Source organism: Anomalospiza imberbis, chromosome 3, assembly GCF_031753505.1.
Source record: "Anomalospiza imberbis isolate Cuckoo-Finch-1a 21T00152 chromosome 3, ASM3175350v1, whole genome shotgun sequence".
Classification (NCBI taxonomy): Eukaryota; Metazoa; Chordata; class Aves; order Passeriformes; family Viduidae; genus Anomalospiza; species Anomalospiza imberbis.
This window is the reverse complement of record NC_089683.1, coordinates 68,432,860-68,453,808: the sequence shown is the minus strand read 5'-3', so window position 1 is coordinate 68,453,808 and position 20,949 is coordinate 68,432,860. Positions and strand designations below refer to the sequence as shown.

At 35.4% G+C, this 20,949-nt stretch overlaps 1 protein-coding gene and 1 long non-coding RNA gene across 6 annotated transcripts in view; one reads left to right on the top strand and one right to left on the bottom strand.

Annotated features, from left to right (window-relative positions):
• FMN2 (formin 2) overlaps positions 1-20,949 on the top strand; it is a 158,761-nt gene that overhangs the window by 55,679 nt on the left and 82,133 nt on the right. For all 5 annotated transcript variants that reach the window (XM_068184971.1, XM_068184970.1, XM_068184965.1 and 2 more), the window contains 2 exons: positions 105-249; positions 10,683-10,770. In XM_068184971.1, the coding sequence (XP_068041072.1) occupies positions 105-249; positions 10,683-10,770 (233 nt within the window). The remainder of the gene's footprint in view (positions 1-104; positions 250-10,682; positions 10,771-20,949) is intronic.
• Positions 8,567-20,546, bottom strand: LOC137471012 (uncharacterized). Its single transcript, XR_010997355.1, has 2 exons — positions 19,993-20,546; positions 8,567-9,254 (listed from the first exon to the last, which is right to left on the bottom strand). It is a non-coding gene; the product is annotated as an uncharacterized lncRNA (long non-coding RNA).

Here is a 20,949-nt window from a genome sequence, read left to right as displayed (position 1 = left end):
TTTAGACAACAACTTTTAAAATGCTATTTTATTTTTTTAATTCCTCCATTTATGACCTTATTTAGTTTGACATTGCCCTACATAGGTCTTTTGCTTAACTTTAGAGATTCTAGTGCTTCACTTGTGTGGGAAAAAATTGAAGAGCCTTCCATAGATTATCATGAGTTTGAAGAACTGTTTTCTAAAACAGCTGTTAAAGAGAGGAAGAAACCCATTTCGGACACCATTACAAAAACAAAGACTAAACAAGTGAGTACTCATTTAATTTCAGATCTTTTGTAGGCTGTTTTTTACATAAAGGCAGATTTTTGCATGCAGCTGAGATGAATTATGTCTGGTGTGGAATTGTTACCATATATAAATACACACTATAGAAAAATAAGAGAAGGAGGGAATGTAGGATGTATTTCAAAGCTGTACATGTTAAAGGCTGAAGATTTCTTTTTCATAAATTACTTTTCAAGTATGTATTTTCTTAAAAATATCATTGCTTTATCCACTTTAACAAAAATAATACTAAAATAATTAGGTGCATATATGATGCTTTGAAATTGACTGCAGATGTGAAAGGAGTAGTATATATATTATTCTGATTAATTTTATACATTAAATAATGAGTTGCATATGAAATACCATGACTTCAGAGAAAAATTATGCTTCAGAGTCTAATTCCTAATGTTATACCAATCAGAATGGTTTTAGGTTTGTGTTGTGTTTATGTATATAAAGAATATGAAGTTTATATAGACAATAAATGACAAGCACAGCTGGGAAAAATCCAACATTAATCAAACAAGCTTCTTGAGAAAGGCTTGGTGTGCAATATAATAAAAATGGGAAGAATATTTTAAAATGTAGAAGTTTAAACCCCAGTATAAAAGAATTGAATCTGAATGTTTACATGACTATTTGGCTGTAATCTTCTTGTTAGCTGTGTGAAAATCAAATTGTAGTGGTATGCTAAGTAATTTTCAATTAAACTTTCAGGTCAGAGAGGGGAATGGTCTTATGTGGGTTCCTAAAAAGCAGTTGAAGTTCTTGTTTTATCTTGGTTTCATGTTCCTGTACTCAATTCAAAACTAGGCAGATCTTTCCATCATGTTTTGACATGCAGGTTAGTGCTGTACAAGACTTTATTCCACATGGGATACAAAGTGGGACTCTTTAAAATCTCTATTCACGAGACCTTATATTTGAATATTACCTATTAGTTCTCCACCTCTTGGTTCTGGAGATCTTGTCCCAAAGACACATTTTCATCAGGTGCTTTATTGTGCTGACAGCTTGTGGTAGGCAACAGGTCTGGTAATGAAGTTAGGATGATTATCCTAAGGTGTTGGATAAAACCGATGGATGGATGGAAAGGATAGTGCAAACACACATACAACTGTGCTGCACTAGGCTGTCCTAACTGGGATGGGAGGAAAGGTTCCATTGTTGTGTTGCTGTCCTGCAGTAAATCTCCAAAGTGCAAGACCTCTGCTCCTCTTTCCTCCTTCTAGAAAAAGCCATGTTTAATGGTCATTCTTAGCTTAATTACTATAATAGGTTTTAAGTAAAAAAAAAAAAAAAAAAAAAGGAATGCAAAAGTAATGCTGTGTGTCCCTGAAAATTGCAAGAAAATCTCCCAACAGAGTGGAAATCATGGCTGTTTACTTCTGTAACATAAAAAGAGCTTAAGGACAGACAGTGGTTATGAATAATATTAGTTGTGGATTTTAATAATAAAAATTTATTTTTCTTGCAATGCCATAAACCTAGATATGTTGTCAGTAAGTTAAAAAAAATGTAGTGAAAGCTAAATTAAAATGACTGATTATTATCTTCTTTGAAAAGAACAAGTTTTTTCTGACAGAAATTTCCACACAGAAGTTTAAGGCAATCAAAGTAGTTGCTGTCACCTAGGACAAACACTCCTGTGAGCTACCTTAATTCACGGAAGATAATTCTGTTTCTCTTCCTCTGATAAGCAAACAAATGTACTGCTCTCAAAAATAGAAAGAAATTGCCTAATAGAGAAGTCTGGCTTGTTGAATTGTAGTATCTGGGGAGAAAAGATTGACTAAACAGATAAACAAGCTGTCATTAGAACTATGGTTAGAGCTATCATTTATTGCAGATGTGGAAGTCATGTGTGAGAATCCAGTTAGGGCTCTTCAGAGTACTGCCATAAGACAATTGAAATATATTCCACGTACACCCCCTCAGCAACTTGGAATGCAGGACATCATTTTAGAATTCTCTTAATCTATAATGCAGCAAACATTTGGATAATGAAGTCAATCCATGTTTAGGAGAAGAAACAGTTATTTGGGGAAAGCACGGCTGTAATTCCACAAGTTTTTTTTTTACACGGAACACCAAGTGCTGTTTAAATGGTTACTGACTTACATGGCTTCTGTGATAGTTACGGGTGTTGTAAAGATCTTACAAATGGTGTTTCTGGAGTGATTTTTACAGGGACATGTTATGCAAAGCAGATGTGTTTTGTCACCTGTTGAACTATGAAGAAGCACTGTAGAGAACAGAACCAGGACTCTCACTCTGCTCCTTTCCCAAAAAGCTCTTGTCTGGCAATTGTTTTTGCTCCTTGTGTTGATGTTCAGGGTGTGGTTAGTAAATGTATTACTTAGATGGATTGGATGTGAAGCACTGGCTACACTGGAAATAGTAGTAATGAAAAAATGTACAGATAACTTTCAAACGTATAAAGTATTTGGTACTCTGTATAAACACATGATTTTAATAAAACTGATTTTATTGCAAGCTGAAATAAGAATGTATTTTTGCACATGGCAGGAGGGAGAATTCTAGCTAATCTGTAGAAAGATTTGATAGTTTTGGGATGTTTTAGTGGGTGAAAGATTACTGATTTTGAAGAACACTGCTGTTCTGCACACAGGGCTTTCATTGTCTAAGCCAGAGCGTGTATGCATATGTTTGTTGTGCATGTACATAGTTATGAATGATATAATTTTTTCTGAATAGTGAGCACTTTTTAAGTGGTAAAATTATTCTTATTGCTCTGGGTTGATTGGGTTTTTTGTTAATGAATGAGTTTATTTCACCCTACCCAACTATTGATTGTATTTTTTTTTCTCAGCATGATCATCTGCAAGTAATACAATATAAATCTATAAAGCTTTTTAAAAAAAATCATTACACCTAGTATTATTCAATACTAGGCTTCACTAAAATCCATTCCAGAACTTTAAAGAAAGAGAAAGAATGAAGCATTATTATTTATTTGTGAATGCAGCTGATTTTATTCTTACCACCTCTTATTTGGTGATATGGCAAAAACTGTGATTTATTTTGCTCTGTTAATGCATATATATCAAATTCTCAGCTGCTGTAAATGTGTGCAGGCTCACTCAAGGAGAATGCCTACTAAATCTTCAAAGAAAGTCCTTTATAGGCTGCATTTTAGGTGGGGCTGCCGTTACTACCTATTAAAGTGGTCTGACTTTCATTAGAATTCCCTGTTTATAACATTATCAAAATTTAGCTCTTTGGACTGCAAGTTTTGTTGGGTGTAGGTTGTTTTCCCCCAGTATGTCTCCTTCCTTTTGCCAGTGTTAAGAAAGGAAACAAGGTCTGTTTTTGCTCATGTCCTCATTGTTTCATAGACTTGAATTATGGAGAAATTTTATTACATGTATATTTTTAGCTGTATAAAGGGTGTCTTGAATTTTGATGCTCTACAGGTTAAAGGTCTGTTCCTGTTGCTTAGGAGGGACTTCAGGCATAATCCTGAAGATTTTCTCTGACTTTTTACTGGTAGTTTGGAAAACAGGAGCCAAGAGGAGGGAGGCGAAGGAAGATTAAGAAAAGTAACTGGGGAAGGAGTGAATAACTGAGGCGATCTGACAGCTGAAAATATAGAGCTTATTAGCTGTGATTCTGTGTCACCTCTTATTCTGTCTAAAGCAATTTCACTCAGAAACTTTTTGTGACACTGGGGTGTTTATGACCTGGGTTATCCTTTAAACCAAATTGTTAATCTCATCAAACCTGTGATGTTTGATCCATGCAGAGGGCAAAGCTCTTGTGTCTTGTTCAGCTGTGTCGTGTAGTTACAGTACAAGTTTTGATTATGTGGCTGGGTAGTCTTTTTCATAGAACCCTTTCCATAGCTCGTGTCATCTGTGTGGAATGAGCACAGTGCATAATGATTATTTATTAAATTAGGTTGTTACCTGTGCCAAAAATTGCTTTATAGCACTTGTTGCAGCACTTAAAACACAAGTAATTGCTAAAGCAGGAAGAAAATGGTCTCATGATCAAGGCTAATGAAAACGGTGTCATGATAATTCTCATATTGATTCTCAATATTAATATTCTTGCATGTCAAATATTGGCCAGCATATATTGAATGGGTTTAGTGGGAAAATGGTGCATAATCAGAAAACTTTGAGATCAGTCAGCATAATAGAATGGACTGAGCTGACTTGAATAGGTTACTTTCCTAACTTTTGAACAGTCATTTTAGAAACTTTACTGGTAACCCTCTAACTGTACTTTTGGAAAATATTATTGAAGTAACTGCAATGAACTTTTCAATCACAGACCATGTGCTTATAATTTATCATGTAAATGAAAAAAATGTTAAAGATTTTCTCATATGGAAAGTCCACTATGAATCTATTGACATTAAGATTTTAAACACTGTTTCCACCCCAGAATATAAATAGTAGGTTGCTACAATTGCATTTGGTTTCAAAAGCATTAGATGCATAAAAGATGCACCAATGAAACAGTTTAGATTATGATTTCAGGATATTTGAATTTTAAGTGACAAAAAGAAGCTGTGAGAAGATAACACTTCTGGAAATAAAATGCCACTCCAGTCCTTAGAGTTAGAATGTGGGTCTTGTTTCTTAAGGACATTTTGCTATTGTTCAACCTCCTGTTAAGGAACACAATGCTTATCTAACTTAAATAGTTTCTAACTGAATTTAAGCAATCTAAGTATTTTTTCACCTAATGTCATAAATTGTAATAACTGGGGTAATAATCTCTTAGTAAAAGATTACCCCTTCAGAAATAGTATTATGATGCTAATTTCAAACAGTGCTATTTTAGTGCTAAAACCGCCCAAAAGAACATGAATTGTTTCTCATCCATATTGGTAAAAGCTTTATTTATGGAATAACACAACAGGGCAATAGAGAAAATGTATGAAAAGTAAATATTATGTTTCATCACTACGCTGAAGCATAAAGTTTCAGACATGGCTGCTTGACTTCACCTATTTGCATAACATGTCAACAACTTACATCTAAAATTATATGTGAAAGGGAAAGATATAGATTAGTAAATTCTTCAGTGGGTAAAGAAACTAGCTTATTTCCAGAGGCGATTTTCTGTTCTGGTTAGGATGGGAGACAGAGAGATGCTGAAAATTATGCTTTGTTATTCATGCTCTGTGAGGTCAGTGAAATCATTATGTGCCACCAACATGGATATATTGTTAGACAGCTGAGACTGGGTGTTGGTTTTGGGGGGTTAGGGTTTTTTTTTGTAGATGTTAAGGAAAATTTTTTGATCTCCTATTGCACCAAAGTGACCACACTACTTGACGTAGTCCCTGTTTCCACTCTCACAGTTGCCATTACTAGCCAGAAGTTACTTCTGAATTTACCTTTAAAACAAGGCAAACAAAAGGTTAACTAAAACCCACAGCAAACATAAAAAACCCCACCTGTAAGCGTTTATTATTCTGCTAAACCTATAAGAAGGATATACAGGGGAAAGATATGATGGGTGCACTTCTGTGAATGCCCATTTTACACTTGGAATACACTTGAATCTGCGGAAAAGACTTTTTGTCACGATGCCTGGTAAGAAGGTAGCTGTATTACTGCCCTGATCCTGACTCTTAACGTTTGATTTGGAACTTTGTTGTTTCTGCCTCATCCCTGCCACATCTATGAGCAATGGGTCTTTGTAAAGTGGGGTTCCTGCATGTGACTTTGTGTTATGTACAACAGTTTTTCTTAGCCAGTGAGAATTTTGGGAATATTTTTTCTAAATTATCAAAATCAGAAATAGCAAGAATCATTGAAAAATTCCATGCATTAACCAAATATTATTCTGGGGGAAAGGAATCTTCATATTTTTTGCTCTGGGGTTCTCATCAAACATGTGTCTTGCATTACCTTTCACTGAATATCTCTTTAACTGTTTTTTGTTTGTGTTAAACTATCAGGAACAAATTTGGCATGTAGTTTGTTAATGCTCAACAATGAGGACCACTCAAGAATTAGAAAGTTTGTCCTAGACTTCAGGCTGCAGATAATATCTCTAGCTTCCTTTTTATTTATTTTTTTAAAAATTGTTTAAAGCAGAGTTCCAGAATCCAGACTAAAAAGGAGCTGTGTATTGTGTCTGAGGCTTTAGATCTTGCAGAGATTGGATTTATCGAACTTTTGTTGTTCTGCCTTTAAATGGCGTCACTTGTCTGTAGCCTGTAGGCCCAGACTATGCAGCTGATTTATTTTATTGTTTTACTTTTAAATGTGGGAATTGCTTTAGGCATTTATGCTAATATTCATATTTTCTGAATTAGCGTTGTATTGTTACATCCATTCTATTGGAGGAAACTCTAGTATTCATGCAATTGACTGAAATGGGAAAGAACAGCATAATAAAGATTAGTATAAAATTGACATAAACACTACATTTTAAATAAAACCAGGGAAAGTTGGTAGCTGCTATGTGAAACTGCTTTATCTGTTGCTGTTCTGCACCCATTCACCTGACAGTCATGCTCTTTGTCACCCTTTTGAGATCATTGTTCAGAATTTTGGCAGCAAAGATAACTTGTTTTCATGTGGACAGTGTTTTGTTTTGTCTTGCTTCTAATCACTGTCAAGACAAGGCACTCAGCAACTAATTATTCTCCTGTCTATCAGCTCACTTCCAGAAAAAGAATCTTCTTTTTCCTGCTAATTTTTATCCAGGACTTGAAAGGCTCTACTAGGTCACTAAGTCTGGTCCTGCTCCCTGGACAGGAATCATATTCTAGCCTGCATGACAACAACATAGTTAATTTATTTGTTTCTTTTTTCTCTAGTCCTGATCCCCTTGCTGTATTTGTAAGCCCGATCTTAGTAGCTCTCTGAGCTTTAGAATTCTGATGGAAACTAGAAACCGTGATTTCACAGTTTGAAGAAAATATAATAGTATATGGGTGAAGAATTAGATGTGGGAGGTTCCCAAGATCAGACTCCAACTCATCCGTGTTCTTTGGGCCTCTAAGAGGGAACAGTGTAGTTTTGCCTCTTTTGGAAAGGCCAAGCTGGTTCTAGGTAGGTTCACATCTGAATGCAGTTGTAATTTTTTTTTTTTTTTTTTTTTTTTTTTTTTTTTTTTTTTTGTGGAAGACCACAAAGCTATTTTACTCTTGATTTTCTTCTTTTGTTTTTTTTTTTTTTTACTTCTCAATAACATAGTATCATACATCAGTTCAATTTCTACTCTGTTTTTGCAGAATCTGAGGGACAGAAAACTTACAAGCTTACTTCTGATGAGCTCTTGCCATTTTGTGCAACTATTGTTTTCTGATAGCACTTTTGCAATAAGTTTGCATTAGATAATTAATTCACTTTACTTGTCAGCTTTGGGATAGTTTTCTAGTTCAAAATAAAGGCAACAAAGGACTCCCACTGTATGCTGACAGCAGAAAGTTAGTTATGCTATTAATACAAGATGTTTTGGACTTGAGCAGTAATGATAGGAGCTGAAAGCAATGGTTCCCCCAACACCTTCTTTACCAAATTCAGTCTTTTAAATGTTGTTGGAATACACAACTTTACCTTAAAGGTTTTCAACTTTTTTATGTAACATACAGTATTGTTTCTTTTGTTGCTCTGCCTTTCCTGCAAGTATGGTTTGGTAGCAGCATGAGTTGAAGAAATTCTGTTCTTTTTGAAATTCTGTACGAAATTTTTTTTTTGATAGAATGGAAGATATTTGTTTGGTTGCTATTACAGATTGCAACTTAATTGTTAGAAAGATTTGATCTACACCTTGCTACCCAAAATCTACTTTATTTTGTAGTCCTTTTGTAGCTGCAAAGAAATAAATTGATAACATCTTCTCTTTACAAGAAGAAAATCTCATCTTGACCCAGCTTTATCTCAGTTCCAGGCTTGAATTAAATTTTTGTTCCATTGAAAAAAATATTTTGACTGATTATAGCCTATTAGGCTATAGTGCAGGTTATCCTAATTGCATTTTTCTGAATTACATTACTTTTACATTTGAATTATAAAGAATTTTACTATCCAATCTTAGTTTAAAATTCCAAATAATATATTAAATAGATTAAAAAATTACATAGGAATGTCTTGCTAATTTTTGACAGGTGTTGTGAGTAGCCATGCCTTGAATTTAGGTCTTTAACCTTGTGAACATCAGTTATGACATACTTGTTTTCCAATGTTAAAATTTTTGGTTAATGAGCACTGTTTTTGCTGTTGAGGCATCCCATCCCAAAAGGTAAGGGAACACACAGGTGTGCAGATGCTCATGGTCAAAAAAGAATGACAGAAGTCAGAAGGTCTGCAAAAGTGTAGAAAGCTTTATTAGCAAATTACACACTTGTCATGGAAATTGATATGTTATTCCCTTATTTTCCAGTATAAGCACACAGTGGTGGGTTTTGAATAAAGAGGTAGAGTGAGTGAGAGAACTTGGAGAGAGGAAGGGAGAAAGATCACCAGTCCGTGCACCAGTTTCAATCCAGCTAATGGGATGTTCAGAGTCCTGGAACGTGTATACCTGAGCTTCATGGGAGTACTTATTTATAGATAAGTTTTTTCTGCCCTGGAGATAAGTTTCTTGCTTTCTATGCAAATCAGTTATCATGCACAGTTCATTCCTCTAGACCTTTCTGGAAATAAGTTCGAGGGCTTCAGGAAGTCTCTGGTGTCTTGATCTCCCTCTACTGGGCTGGCTTGTGGTCAGCAATCCTTTTTCTTGACCTCATTCCTGTATGTGCACTGTACTATGCTGTGCTTATCTCCAGGAACCAGAACAAGGATTTCTGTCCTGGAAAATTGCTGCCCTACCCCTGTAAGACCCCCTTCTCCGGCCACATCCGGTTACTTCTCACAGCATGTTACTACCAAGGATCCTTGGTTGGCAGCACAGCGATCTGGCTGTTCATGTTTGAGACATAGACATTAGTCTCTTATCTTCAGGGCTTCTACAGCTGTATTTTCACTCCACTGCAGCTAGTTTGGCATCTGTGAGAAAAGGGAGAAGAAATATCTTCATAATCGATGGTTATGAAGATTTAAGAAGGGAAAAAATAAAATTAAACAATTGGCCAGCCAAGCACATTCTCTGAAAACCTATACTGTAAGAACAGTGAATTTCTCAAGTTTCCTTTCCTAAGTAGTTCCAGTGGCAGAGTTCAGGGTCAGGTTTTTCCTTCTCTTCCACTGTTCAAACATCAGTGTACAGAACTGTATCTGAAAATGTAAGTGAATCAAAGTTGGCAATGAATCAGTGAATCACAAGGCAAATATCTTCTGGGTACTTTTTTTAATTTTTAAGATGTGAATTGGATAATTAAATTCTTTATGCTGGCTAACCTAATTCTACTTTTTCTAATCTCTTTTCTGGTAATATTTAAATAATTTTGCCAGGGTGACTGTAGATGATACAGCCTTTTGGCGCTACAGTGGTAGCGGTGTAACTTGAAAAAATATATATCTGCTTCCGGACATGAAATAAAAGTTTTAATTATCTGTTTTTTATTTTTTCCTCCAAGCGGCTCACAAAGGTTTTCATCAGTGTGTTTAGTACAGTGTAAAACTCAGCAACCTATGCAGAGTAAATGTTAACCTCTTTCTTCTATGCAATGATTCAATCCTGACATCAAAAATTATTTCATCTAGAATCATGTCCTTTTACAGATAAGAGTCCTTTTCTGGCATTACTTGTTTCTCTTAACAATGATATAAAATTTACATCAAGTTGAATTCAAACAACTTAGAGCCCTGTGTAAGATAGTCTGTGAATTACATGCAGCTTTTATGCTTGCAAAACCAACATGTAGGAAAGTCTATTTTAATCATTGATTTGTCCCCCTAAAGCAAGTAATTTTGGTGGCTTGATTTTGTTTTGGTTTTTTTTTATATTTTGAAAACAAAAAAGATTTGTGACCTTTTATAATCCTTGAAGTGATCAAAGAAAACCCCAATGTGTACGTGGTTATTTTGATTTTAAAATAAAATTCATATTGGCGCCTACTACGTCAAACATTCAAATAAAATACAAATTCTCACAGTTTTAACTTACATCAAAGATGGAAATCATTGTGTGGTTTTGGAAACCAAAGCAATTCCAAGATAGACACAGTTGGAATTTTTTTTATTTGACAGTGTGTTTCATACATTTAGTAACATCAGTGTGAAGTAGAGTGTGCATTCTAATGAAGAAGGAAGACTAGGGGTACCTTTTAGGATTAAATTCAACAAGGTGATAAAGTTATATACACTTGTAATGGATTTATACAGCAGAAGCAAACTTTAAGAATAATAAATTTGCTCATTTTTGGATGTGTATATAGACTACAAAGAACTATTTCTTGAATATGTTATTAGTAATGCAAAATATCTCACATATTATCCTGCATAATATAATAATACTTCTATTTCTTTTGGCAGGTTGTCAAGTTGTTAAGTAACAAAAGATCTCAAGCTGTTGGAATATTAATGTCTAGCCTTCATTTAGACATGAAGGACATTCAGCATGGTAAGTGAAATAACTATTGATTATTCTCAGATCACATAATTAATTATCTGGAAATGCTAAATATTTATATCTTTTGATATATAAAATAAATTAATATGAGGCCCTTTTTACACTATTTTTCCTGAAAATATTTTGTTCTGACATTTATATTCCCCTTTCAGCATCAGCTGTATAAGTGGTATATAATATAGACACTTTGATTTTTGGTCTTTTTGAGGAAGAGAGAATGATATGTTCTTTATTTTAATTCAGATAAGCTTGGGACATATCCAGAAAATTGAATTATAATATTTAATTTATTTGTTTTATGAAATAGTTCCTATATTTGGGTTGGCACAAACTGTGGTGTTCTTTCATCTTCAACAGCATTTTTTAAAATGCGAGATGTTCTAGGGGAGTGTAATACTTTTCGCATTTATGCTAAGAGACAGTAGTGCAAAAAGGTGAAAAGTGGAATTGCATTTATATTCAGAGCATCCCTTACGTTTCCCAAAGGCTTTGGATAGATTTGAAGCAGATTGAATTATCCTGTGAAGTGCCAGCCTATCTATTAAATAAATGTGGTTTCAAGTGTAACACAGACTTCATAAATCAAAAAAACATCTTGTGAACTTTCTAGGCTACATATTTACAGCCATGCATTCAGTTTACTACGATTTGCTTATTTTGTGAAATTATTCATAAATAGAACAAATTTGAGAGCACTCTGTCAGCTAGTGAGTAACTCGTAATCACAGTTTTAAGATTTTATTAAACTGTTTTGATGGTTACTAGACTTCCTCAAGCTGAAGCACATAAGATGGTAGTCATAGAGCAAGGCGCCAGTGCTGGCGCCAAGAAGTACTTGGTATTTCCAAAGCTGGCAGATGTAGTTCAGTTAAGTCATAGAGCAAAATCTGAAAACAATGATATGGTCCTTTCCTTCAGTCAAATATTCAACTTGGTTTCAGTTAATAATGAGAACCTTATGAAAAAAGGAGTCCGCCTAACATCTGTGTCTGTGGTAAAGCCAACACAAGTTCATTGAAAATTTGCTTGCTTAACATGCAACACTAACAATAACATGGCATGAATGTCAGTAGTTGAAGGGGTCAAACAATATTATTCTTAACCTTTATCCTATTACGATATTAAGCACACATGATCATCCAAGAGCTGTGTGCAGATTTTGTATATTCTTCTTTCAATAGCTGTTTTCTAAAACCAAAAGTCTTTGCAAAAGGGAATCTAATAGATCTTTTATTCCCTTGCTGTGCAGAAGTGATTAAACAAACACAAGAAACTTTTTTTCTGGTGGGAGAATTTGTGAAAATGGTTTGTGTAGAAGTCTTTTTTTTAATTTATTTTATTTTTTTAAGAACATAAAATAGACATAGAGAAAATGTGGTGAGGAGCAGGAAATATTTGCATGGTGGGGGCAAGGAAAATAGAGATATTGCCCAGAAGTATTTCTGGCATCAGTCACTCCATGCAGAGGCCTCTGAGTGATCTAACCATAGAGCCCATGTAGAAATTATAGAATCAAAACCCCAAGTATTTAGCTTTACCTTTATGCATGCAATGTTCGTAATTCTTTATTAAAAATAGAGGTTTTACATATTTTTGAGTGTTATAACATTTACAATTTTTTGCTGCAATTTGAACATGCTAACAAGAATGTACTAACAAAAATTCAAGTAATGATTGAGTGCCTGCACTAACAAAAGTAGTCAGCTGATGCATTTGCATCTTTAAGTTGTATTACAATGAATACAGTAAAAACTGTGATCAGTGGTTTTTGTCCCCTAGCCCAGGGGTAGGCCTTTTAGTAGTGGTATTAAATTTTTTCCATGTTTGATGTACACTGACATATAAATTTATACATATCTTGGTACATTACAAGCAATTGTAATAAGAGGTGCAGTCAAATGAAACTTTCTCCCATCCCCCTCCTGACAATCTGTGGTACTAGGTAACATAGCTTTCTTGTAAATATTCCCTATATGAAACATAAAGCATATTTTTAGGATGTAGTGTTCATGCAAATCACAGAAAAGTAATTTTTGTTTTTTTTTAATGGCCTCAGAAAGGCACCCAGAAGGAGAGAGAAACTTTCAGTGCTGAGTGATATTACATTTCTTGTTTTGAATGCTAATTACTGTGTTGTATTTTTCTGGTGCTTTTGAAAAATTTTGTAGTTCTACATGAACAGAATGGAAAACAATTATGCTGGGTACTAATCCACCTAATCAATTTAGGATTTTAAGTTTTAAATAAGATTTGGTTTAGATGAAGACCTTAAAATAGCTTGAGACCTAGTCAAATGTTGTATTTCATGTCTTGTTAAATTTTTGTTCTTTGGTTGGTGTTTTTGGTGTAGTTTTATTTGCTTTTTAAGATACAAAATACAAATGAAATATTGTCTGCAAGAATATTGTCTGCGTATCTGATCAGATGTGGCATTCAATAGAAGATCTCAGTATACTGGAATACATCTTAAATAATTTCTGTTTATGATATGGTTGTTAAGTGTCTGCTTGCAGAATTGCATTTGTCTGCTTCCAGCTTTGCAAACAGGTTTAGTAAAACAAATCCCCAGAGCCTGTCTGCTTTTAAAATATTTTTACAGTGTGGAAAGAGTAGTTGGAATAACCAGAGCACATTTATGCTGTACTCTAGTGTGTCTTTCTAGTAGTTCTTCAAATTTTGCTAGGTTAATTTTTGTTGTTATGGGGATTTTTTTAGTAGATTCTAATTGCTAATAGAACTCACATCTATTTTATACAGGCAAGGCTAGAACTGTAAGAAATGTTGGTCTCTTTAATTGCCCTTTCTCTGTTATTAGTACAAAAACAAGTACTCGTGGTTTCTCTGATTTCACACAAGGTCTTACTGATGCCTGGGGTTTTTTGCACACATCTATCAACTATGCAAAACACTTTATCCAGGCATTTTGCTTGCTTTTGTATTTTCACTACACCACAAGTATCCTTTATCCAGCATTATGTTACCACTGGAAATATTGCTGTACTTGGCTGCATGACATGGCCAAAGCTTGAGAAATGCCAAACAAGCACTTCTTACCTCTTTTCCCTTTATAGTTCAGATTTTCTTCCTAGAGAAAAGACTTGGGGTTTAACGTTAACATTTTGAGTGGGGTTTTTCTTAACGTTTCAGAGATGTAAAGTGTGCTCAGTTTAGGGCACAAGATTCTGGTGTAACTGTAAAGAGTAACCTATGATGAACACCCGATACATCAAAATATAATTACATGTTAAGCCTGTGTCTGCATTTAGGGGCCGTGTTTGTAAATAAGGTATCTTTGTTCAAGCTGTCTGTCAGCACTTGAAATATAGCAACTGTTTGACATCGCAGCCATGGTGCAGATAGTAAGTTTGTCAGTGCCTTCCCCAATCCCTTTATTTATAAAGAAACAGTGTATCTTCCTCTGTGTTTACAACTGGTGATAAGTGCAGTAAGAATAGCAAAAAGTTCTGTGCATGTATAAAAATAGAAGAGAAGAAATAAACTGAAGATGTCAGCCAGGAAAAAAGGCAAATTTGGTATTTTGTGCACCTAAATATTAAATTTATTACACAGTGAGATTTTAATCTAGTATTTATTACATGTATGGAAATAATTCCTTGGCACATGAAAATTGTCTTAGCTCTAACCATGTCTTGTAAATGTTGAAAGCAAGTTTCTCAAAAATAGTATATGCAGTTCTTTGTCTTTTGAAGTTGTCTGTTATCTTTTCCAATTCATTAAGTTTCTCTCAACAAGGTTTTTCACTCCAGGGACTGTGTTGCTACAATACTCTTAACTATTTTTATGTAAAATTTTGCACAGCACCTTGTGGTTGCCCTGGCTCTTTTGGAACTAGTTTCAAGATTTATGCCTCTGAATTTTGGATGACTTCTCATTTTCATTTAATAAGTCATTTTTTCCCACTCTCTGAGACACCAGTAGTCTGCAGAATTTGATGGAACTACCTGTCCCATTCTGATATCTGCAGGGGGGAAAAGAAAGGGAAAGCCAAGACACTGTCTATTACAGACCTCAAAAAAGAATGAACTAGGAAAAATAATTACATCAAGGGGAAGGAAGATTCACATAACAGCTGGTAAAAACCAACCCTGTAATCTGGACTTGAGCTTATTTTACTGGAAGTTATATCTGCAGCAGAGTTTGTTCTGTTAACAGAAGTACAACTTTGAACAACAAACATATCTTCTGCCCTGAATTCAAGACAGATGTGCAGGAAGTGAACATACTTTAAATGTTAGCAAGAAAAAGAAATGTTTATTCTTAGTATTTGACTATTAGTGACAAAAGAACAAGGGAAAATCGTGGGTTTGTTTTCTTACTTGACCACTCATGCTGATATGTAGAAATGATGAGCAAGAAGAGACCTGGTCAGAGGTTTAACTAAATTATTTCACTAGAGAAGGATGATAAAATGTCTCTTACACTGCATTATTTCAATGTCCTGAGCAAGAACTATTAATGTATTGAACTATCACGTAGTCTAGGTCCAAGAGATGCTCTAAATGGAAAGCAATCAGTAAAGAATGACTGAACATCTGGAAAATAAGACTCGGGATTAGTTTATTTTATAGAAAGTACAGAGGTAATCTGAGCATTATTTAGCCTAACAATAATGTGTGTGCACAAGCACAATCATTTGAAACTTATAGTACCCATTCTTCACAAATATTTCAGTACCTTCCTAAAAGACATCTTACTGATTAAACAAGTTATGAGGACAAAACAATACATTATTGGATCAAGCTATCTGGCTACTGTTATACTAGTAAGAATAAGTAAACCTGCTGCCCAAATTTGTTATTTCTGTCCATTTAAGTTGTGGGGGAAAATGCTGGCTGTAGGAAGATATGCAGACCTTTTTACTGTTAGGTGGCAAGTCTGTATTTCTTTATTAAATTAATAATAAATAAAGTTATTGCAATCAGTGCAGGTTAATTACAAAGTCTGAAACTTTTCCTGTCACTTCAGGTTTTTAGTAGAGAATTGAAAATCTTTAAATGTTTCTCTTTTTTCCTAATCAAATATTGTGTGTGTAAACACCCAAAACCATAAAAGACTATGGTTTAAACTTCCCCTCTGATAGCCTTTCTTACACCTATTTAGATTCTTCAGAGACACACCCAAGTAAAGATTGGTTTGATTCAGCAGTTTTTTCTCTAGTGTACTAGCACTTCCTCAAAACCTCACACCATAATTCTGAGTCTTATTTCTCTATTTCTTGACTTCATGCCACCATATTCATTACATTATGCCTGCTGCTAGATTGTATGCTTACATTTTTATTCACTTATAATTACTTTACAAGCTCGTCTTGGGAAATTATTGGGAAGGAAAACAACAGAATATACAAAATTACTTTTATAGAATACAGGCTAGAGTGTCACACATTTGTATTGCTGCAGATGTTTCTATTGCTTTGATGCTGTTATTATGCTTACGGTGTTCTGAATTGAGCAGTGATTTTGGAGCCCTTGTCTGGCCAATGGTTAGAGGAGGAAGAACAACAAATATCCTTGGGGACAGGCAGAATTTCCAGTGGATTTCCAATGGATGTGACATGAACCCCTGACCTGTGGGTGAAGGTCCTGAAAACCAGCCCTGAGTATTTAAAGCATGTCCCTAGTCCTCTTTCTATCTTCTAAGATTTTCTGAAACTTAGTTTACAGTGACCAGAGGTCAATAAAGCAATAGCAACAGTTGTTATGGGAAAAATACAACTTCAATTATAATTTTCTTTTAATATATGTACAGTAAATCAAGATAATGAAGGACAGAAGTATTAGTATCATCAAGAAAGGAACTGAATCTTTCATGTCATATGACATTTACACTTAAAAACAAATTTATAGAATTATACATTTTTTTTCTATAATACAAAATGCATTTTAAAGAACATAAGTTGAGGGTTTTAAATGAGGAAAATAATATTGAGTTTTCTTCACAATATTTGAATCAGCAGAGATTAATTACTACCACATTGGACAGTTTGGATAATTAAAGATTTTTGTTGTTGTTAAGAACATATGAATGTAATTTAATAGAGAAGTTTTGTAAGAAAATGTAACTGCATTGTCTGTCTGTTGTTTCAGTTGAAACCATGGGTTTTTTTCTTGCAAGTCTGATCTAACTTCGAAAGTTAAAGAACAGTTTCAGGAACATTCTCTTCTCCCAAAAGAAACAAAAAAAAAAACCAAAACAAAACCCTGTACTGTTATTTCTCGTTTGTGAACTGTGTACTCACTCAGAAGAGGGATGATTACAAAATTCTTATCATAAAAGCAAGAAAATGTCTGCTGTTAGCATTAGTACTGTGTAAAAATTGGGTGGAGAGAGAAAAAAGAGCACCTTGTGTCTCTTTTATAGCAGAAGTATTTTTTCTACTGGTCATACTCTTTATATATATATATATATATATGTGTGTGTATATATAAAATATATATATACTCTTATTGCTGAACTACTGAACTGCATAGAGGTTAAAATTAAGAAATCCCTATTAATTAAGGACTTCCAATAATATAGTAACATATTTTTTCATTATATGAAAAGGTTTAAAGAAAAGGAAGTTTGCCCCAACAGCTTGTTTGTGATTTTCCATGCATTTGTTAAATTTGGATACATTTATACATACAAAAAATTTTCTTTCAAAAATTAGTGCCCATAATATGTATATAGCAACTAACAATTTAAATATAAGGTAGCTAAAATGGGGATTTAGAATCATTGCAAGAAAAATAGGTAAAACTTTTTTTAAACATTCAGCACAGCTATAACTGTATTTTTAGCTGTCTTTTTAAAAAAAATCTATTAAAACTATATGTTATATTTGGCCAAGAGGAGATGTATCTAGCTTTGTACCTGATCTCCTCTAGATATCCATAAGATAACCATAAAATAAAAGGCTAAGGTGAGTGGCACTGAGTGCTCATTATGTAATTTTTGTAGGTCTCTTATCTTATTGCAGTAGTTCACTTCAAATTGAAAAGTTTATTTGAAAGAGCTTTCATACATGTTATCTCTTCTTTTGATTTTTCCTTGTCACCACTCTACAGTCCATGATTCTTTTCTTTGCCAAGGAGGTGACTGACTGGCTCTGCATGCTGCTTTCAAGATCTTTGAGCACCATATGCCTGTGCCAAGAGGTCACATCATCTTCTTTCAGGCTCTGTTTTTTCTGTATTGTTGTTGATATTTTGTGTGCCCTTCACTGCTGCTAATTTTTTAGCTTATGTTTTCAGGGAACTATGAAAAAATCTGAGTGTCTTTTTGGGACAGCAGTTGCTAATTCTGTATGCATCACATGACTTTTACAATCTGGGTTCTTTTTTTCCCATCTACTTTGCATGTATTGACACTAAATATTTGAGAGATCCTTTTATATGTGTGTGTGGTCAGCTTTTCAGTGGTGTTACTGAGAACATTGACGCCTCATGTTCATTAAACAGCACATTAACCTGTAGAAGTCCTAGTAAGGCTTCTATGCTGCAAATTTCTACTTTGAAATTTAATCTTTCATTTTGGTAATTAATTTTCTTTTTTTTAGCAGGTTTTTTGTTTTGGGTTTTTTTTGTTTTGTTTTGTTTTTTTGGTTTTTTTTTTTTTGGTCTGTTGGTGTGGGTACTTTTAATCCAAGTAGATGTCTCCTCATCTACCACAACATAATTTATTTTGAAACCTTAGGTAAGGATAGTGAGGAGCATTTTGCAAATTCAGTATTAACTTGATTTATTAACGTGATCATTCTCACCTGGGCCTTTGTAGACACTTTATTAAAGCAGCGCTACTTAATTTGCTGCTCATGAGTGCCTACTACAAATTGTGTTACCTTGCTTTCTCATTACTTTGGTTTAGCTGTTCTTCCTGTATAACACACAGGCATTTTCCAGGCATAAAAATCAGACTGACTGGTTTGTAGTTTCCAGTATCATCTGAGGAATCCTCTTAAAATTTTCATTTGTTTGTTCTGAAGCTTGTTCAATTTGAGACAGTGCCCAAAACATATCACTTGAGAAGTACAGAACTTGTCTGAGAACTTCTTTGACCTTTTCTGTGGTTGTGAATCCTTACACAAATAGTTTGTTTAACCTTTTCTGATTCTCTTTCTTTTGTGCTCTTTTTACAGCCAGATTATCTGCATGCCCAGCTGTTTCCTGTCAGGCTTCATACATGTGATGTGTTTGAAAGCAGTTTTATTACTAGTTTTATGCATTTGGCAAGTTGGGTTTAGACCCTTTTTGTTCTTGTCCAATATACATTGAAGTTCCAAGACTTTACTTTTTGTTTTCTTTGGCTGATTTCCACTTTTGAAGAGTATCTTTTATTTACAGGTGTCCCCCATGCTCTTATACTTAATCATATATGTGATTTTGAGGAGTAGGAATATTGAGGATGTGAAAAGACAAGAGAGGGGAAAAGGGTGCATTTAAATTTATCAGTTGACTTTTTTTCTCTGAGGCTCTAATGAACTGTCTTTAAGCTTTCTTTTGACATTCAACCTTTCTTTAGGCTTTCAACTATCCTCTCATTTTAAGCTAAGTTCTGGGGGTAAAATCTAAATTTATGGTGTTACCCCTAAAAATTTTATTCCCTTATCCTATGGAGAAATTTCGTTAAAGGATGGTTTGGCGTCTCCAATTGCTCTGTACTTTATTCAGAAGCCGATCAAGCGTTACTTCGCCTCTTTTGGTAAATCTGCCTAGCTGCTTTGAGTAATAACTCTGATACCGTAAAATTTGGATCCGAACGACAGCTCAAGAAATATGTCTAACAGATTAAACCTTACGCTAGTATGTTTACTATGTGGCATACTGGCTTACACATAAATGGTAAAATACCATTTAGCAATCATTATTAAGCTGTTTGTTGAGTGATCTGTAAGACGGCACTGACTTTGTTTTTTCGGTTCAGGCGAGAACTTCCTCCATAGGGAACGCGGTACATCTTTTACACCCAATTGCTTTATCTTACCCGGCTAATGCTCCCTTCAGTATTCGCTGCCTCTCTTCTGCTGTGCAACCCTTTATGGCACCACGTACAGCCTCTTATTGTTAGTGTCACGCTGATTATCGTCCTCCTGTTCCCCTCGGAACAGCCATTATTACATCCACCAGCAAATACAGATCTTCCCTTGGCAGATGTCAGATGACTCACACATCATTCACACAGCCTGGCCTTTCCCCGCTGAGCTCGGCTTACCTGAGCCGCTGTTCTGCCTCGCCTGTCTCGCTCATGCCCGCTCCGCGCTCCTCCCCAGGCGGGGCGGTCGCGGCCCCTCGCCCACCGCGGGGCTTTCGCCGCCTGCCCAGCCGAGCGCGTCCGGGCCCGGTCCCCGCTCCGGCAGCAGGTGGCAACAGCGGCCCGCGCCGCCGCCGCCGCCTCCGGGAGCTCTGCCGCCCTTCCCGGGACGCGCCAGCCCGGCCGCCGGCAGAGCGGAGCCGCCGCCGCAGCGCCCAGGAGGCGCCCGGCCGGGCAAGGCGCTCGACCTTGCGACTCCGCGAGGCGCTGCCTCTCGGCACAGTTCTCACGCAGGGAATAGCTCCTTTAAACAGTAGCTCCGAGTGCAAGGGAGAGCAGGATTCAAAGATGGTAGAGGGGCTTGTTTGCTATGTCCGTGCATGATCCATGATAGGGGAGGGTAAGGAAGAGTGCCGGGGAAATCACGGTTTTTTGCTTAGTCTGAGTGCCCACTGCTCCCCGTGCTGCAGCCAGTATGTTGGTGTTCTTGTACCTGTCGCTTTGAGGTACCTGGATTTCTCTACTTTCTGCTGTCTGTCTCGTCTTTCTCTTGCTCTGTTGTTATCCACCCGCAATGAAAGATCAGGTTAATTTCTGTTGTTCTGCTGTTTCACATGAAACCTCCCCAAGCAATGGGTGTGCAGTTCTGTTTTAGTTTAATGTGTTTTCTGTTGTTAGTGAAGTCGCGATTGCTTTTGCTACCTAGACACAAAACATAGCTCAGTGTTACTGAACTGAAACAATATCAACTTCCTCCCATAATCTTAATGTCAGTAGGTCAAAGCTAGTCATTATACTGTAAGAAACATACATATGTGGTTCCAAATAACTTTTAGGGTTTCTTTCTTTTAACATATGTATTTTGGTTTTCTGCGTACATGGGCATTTGGTTTTTGTTGTTATCCCAGCCTTTATTTC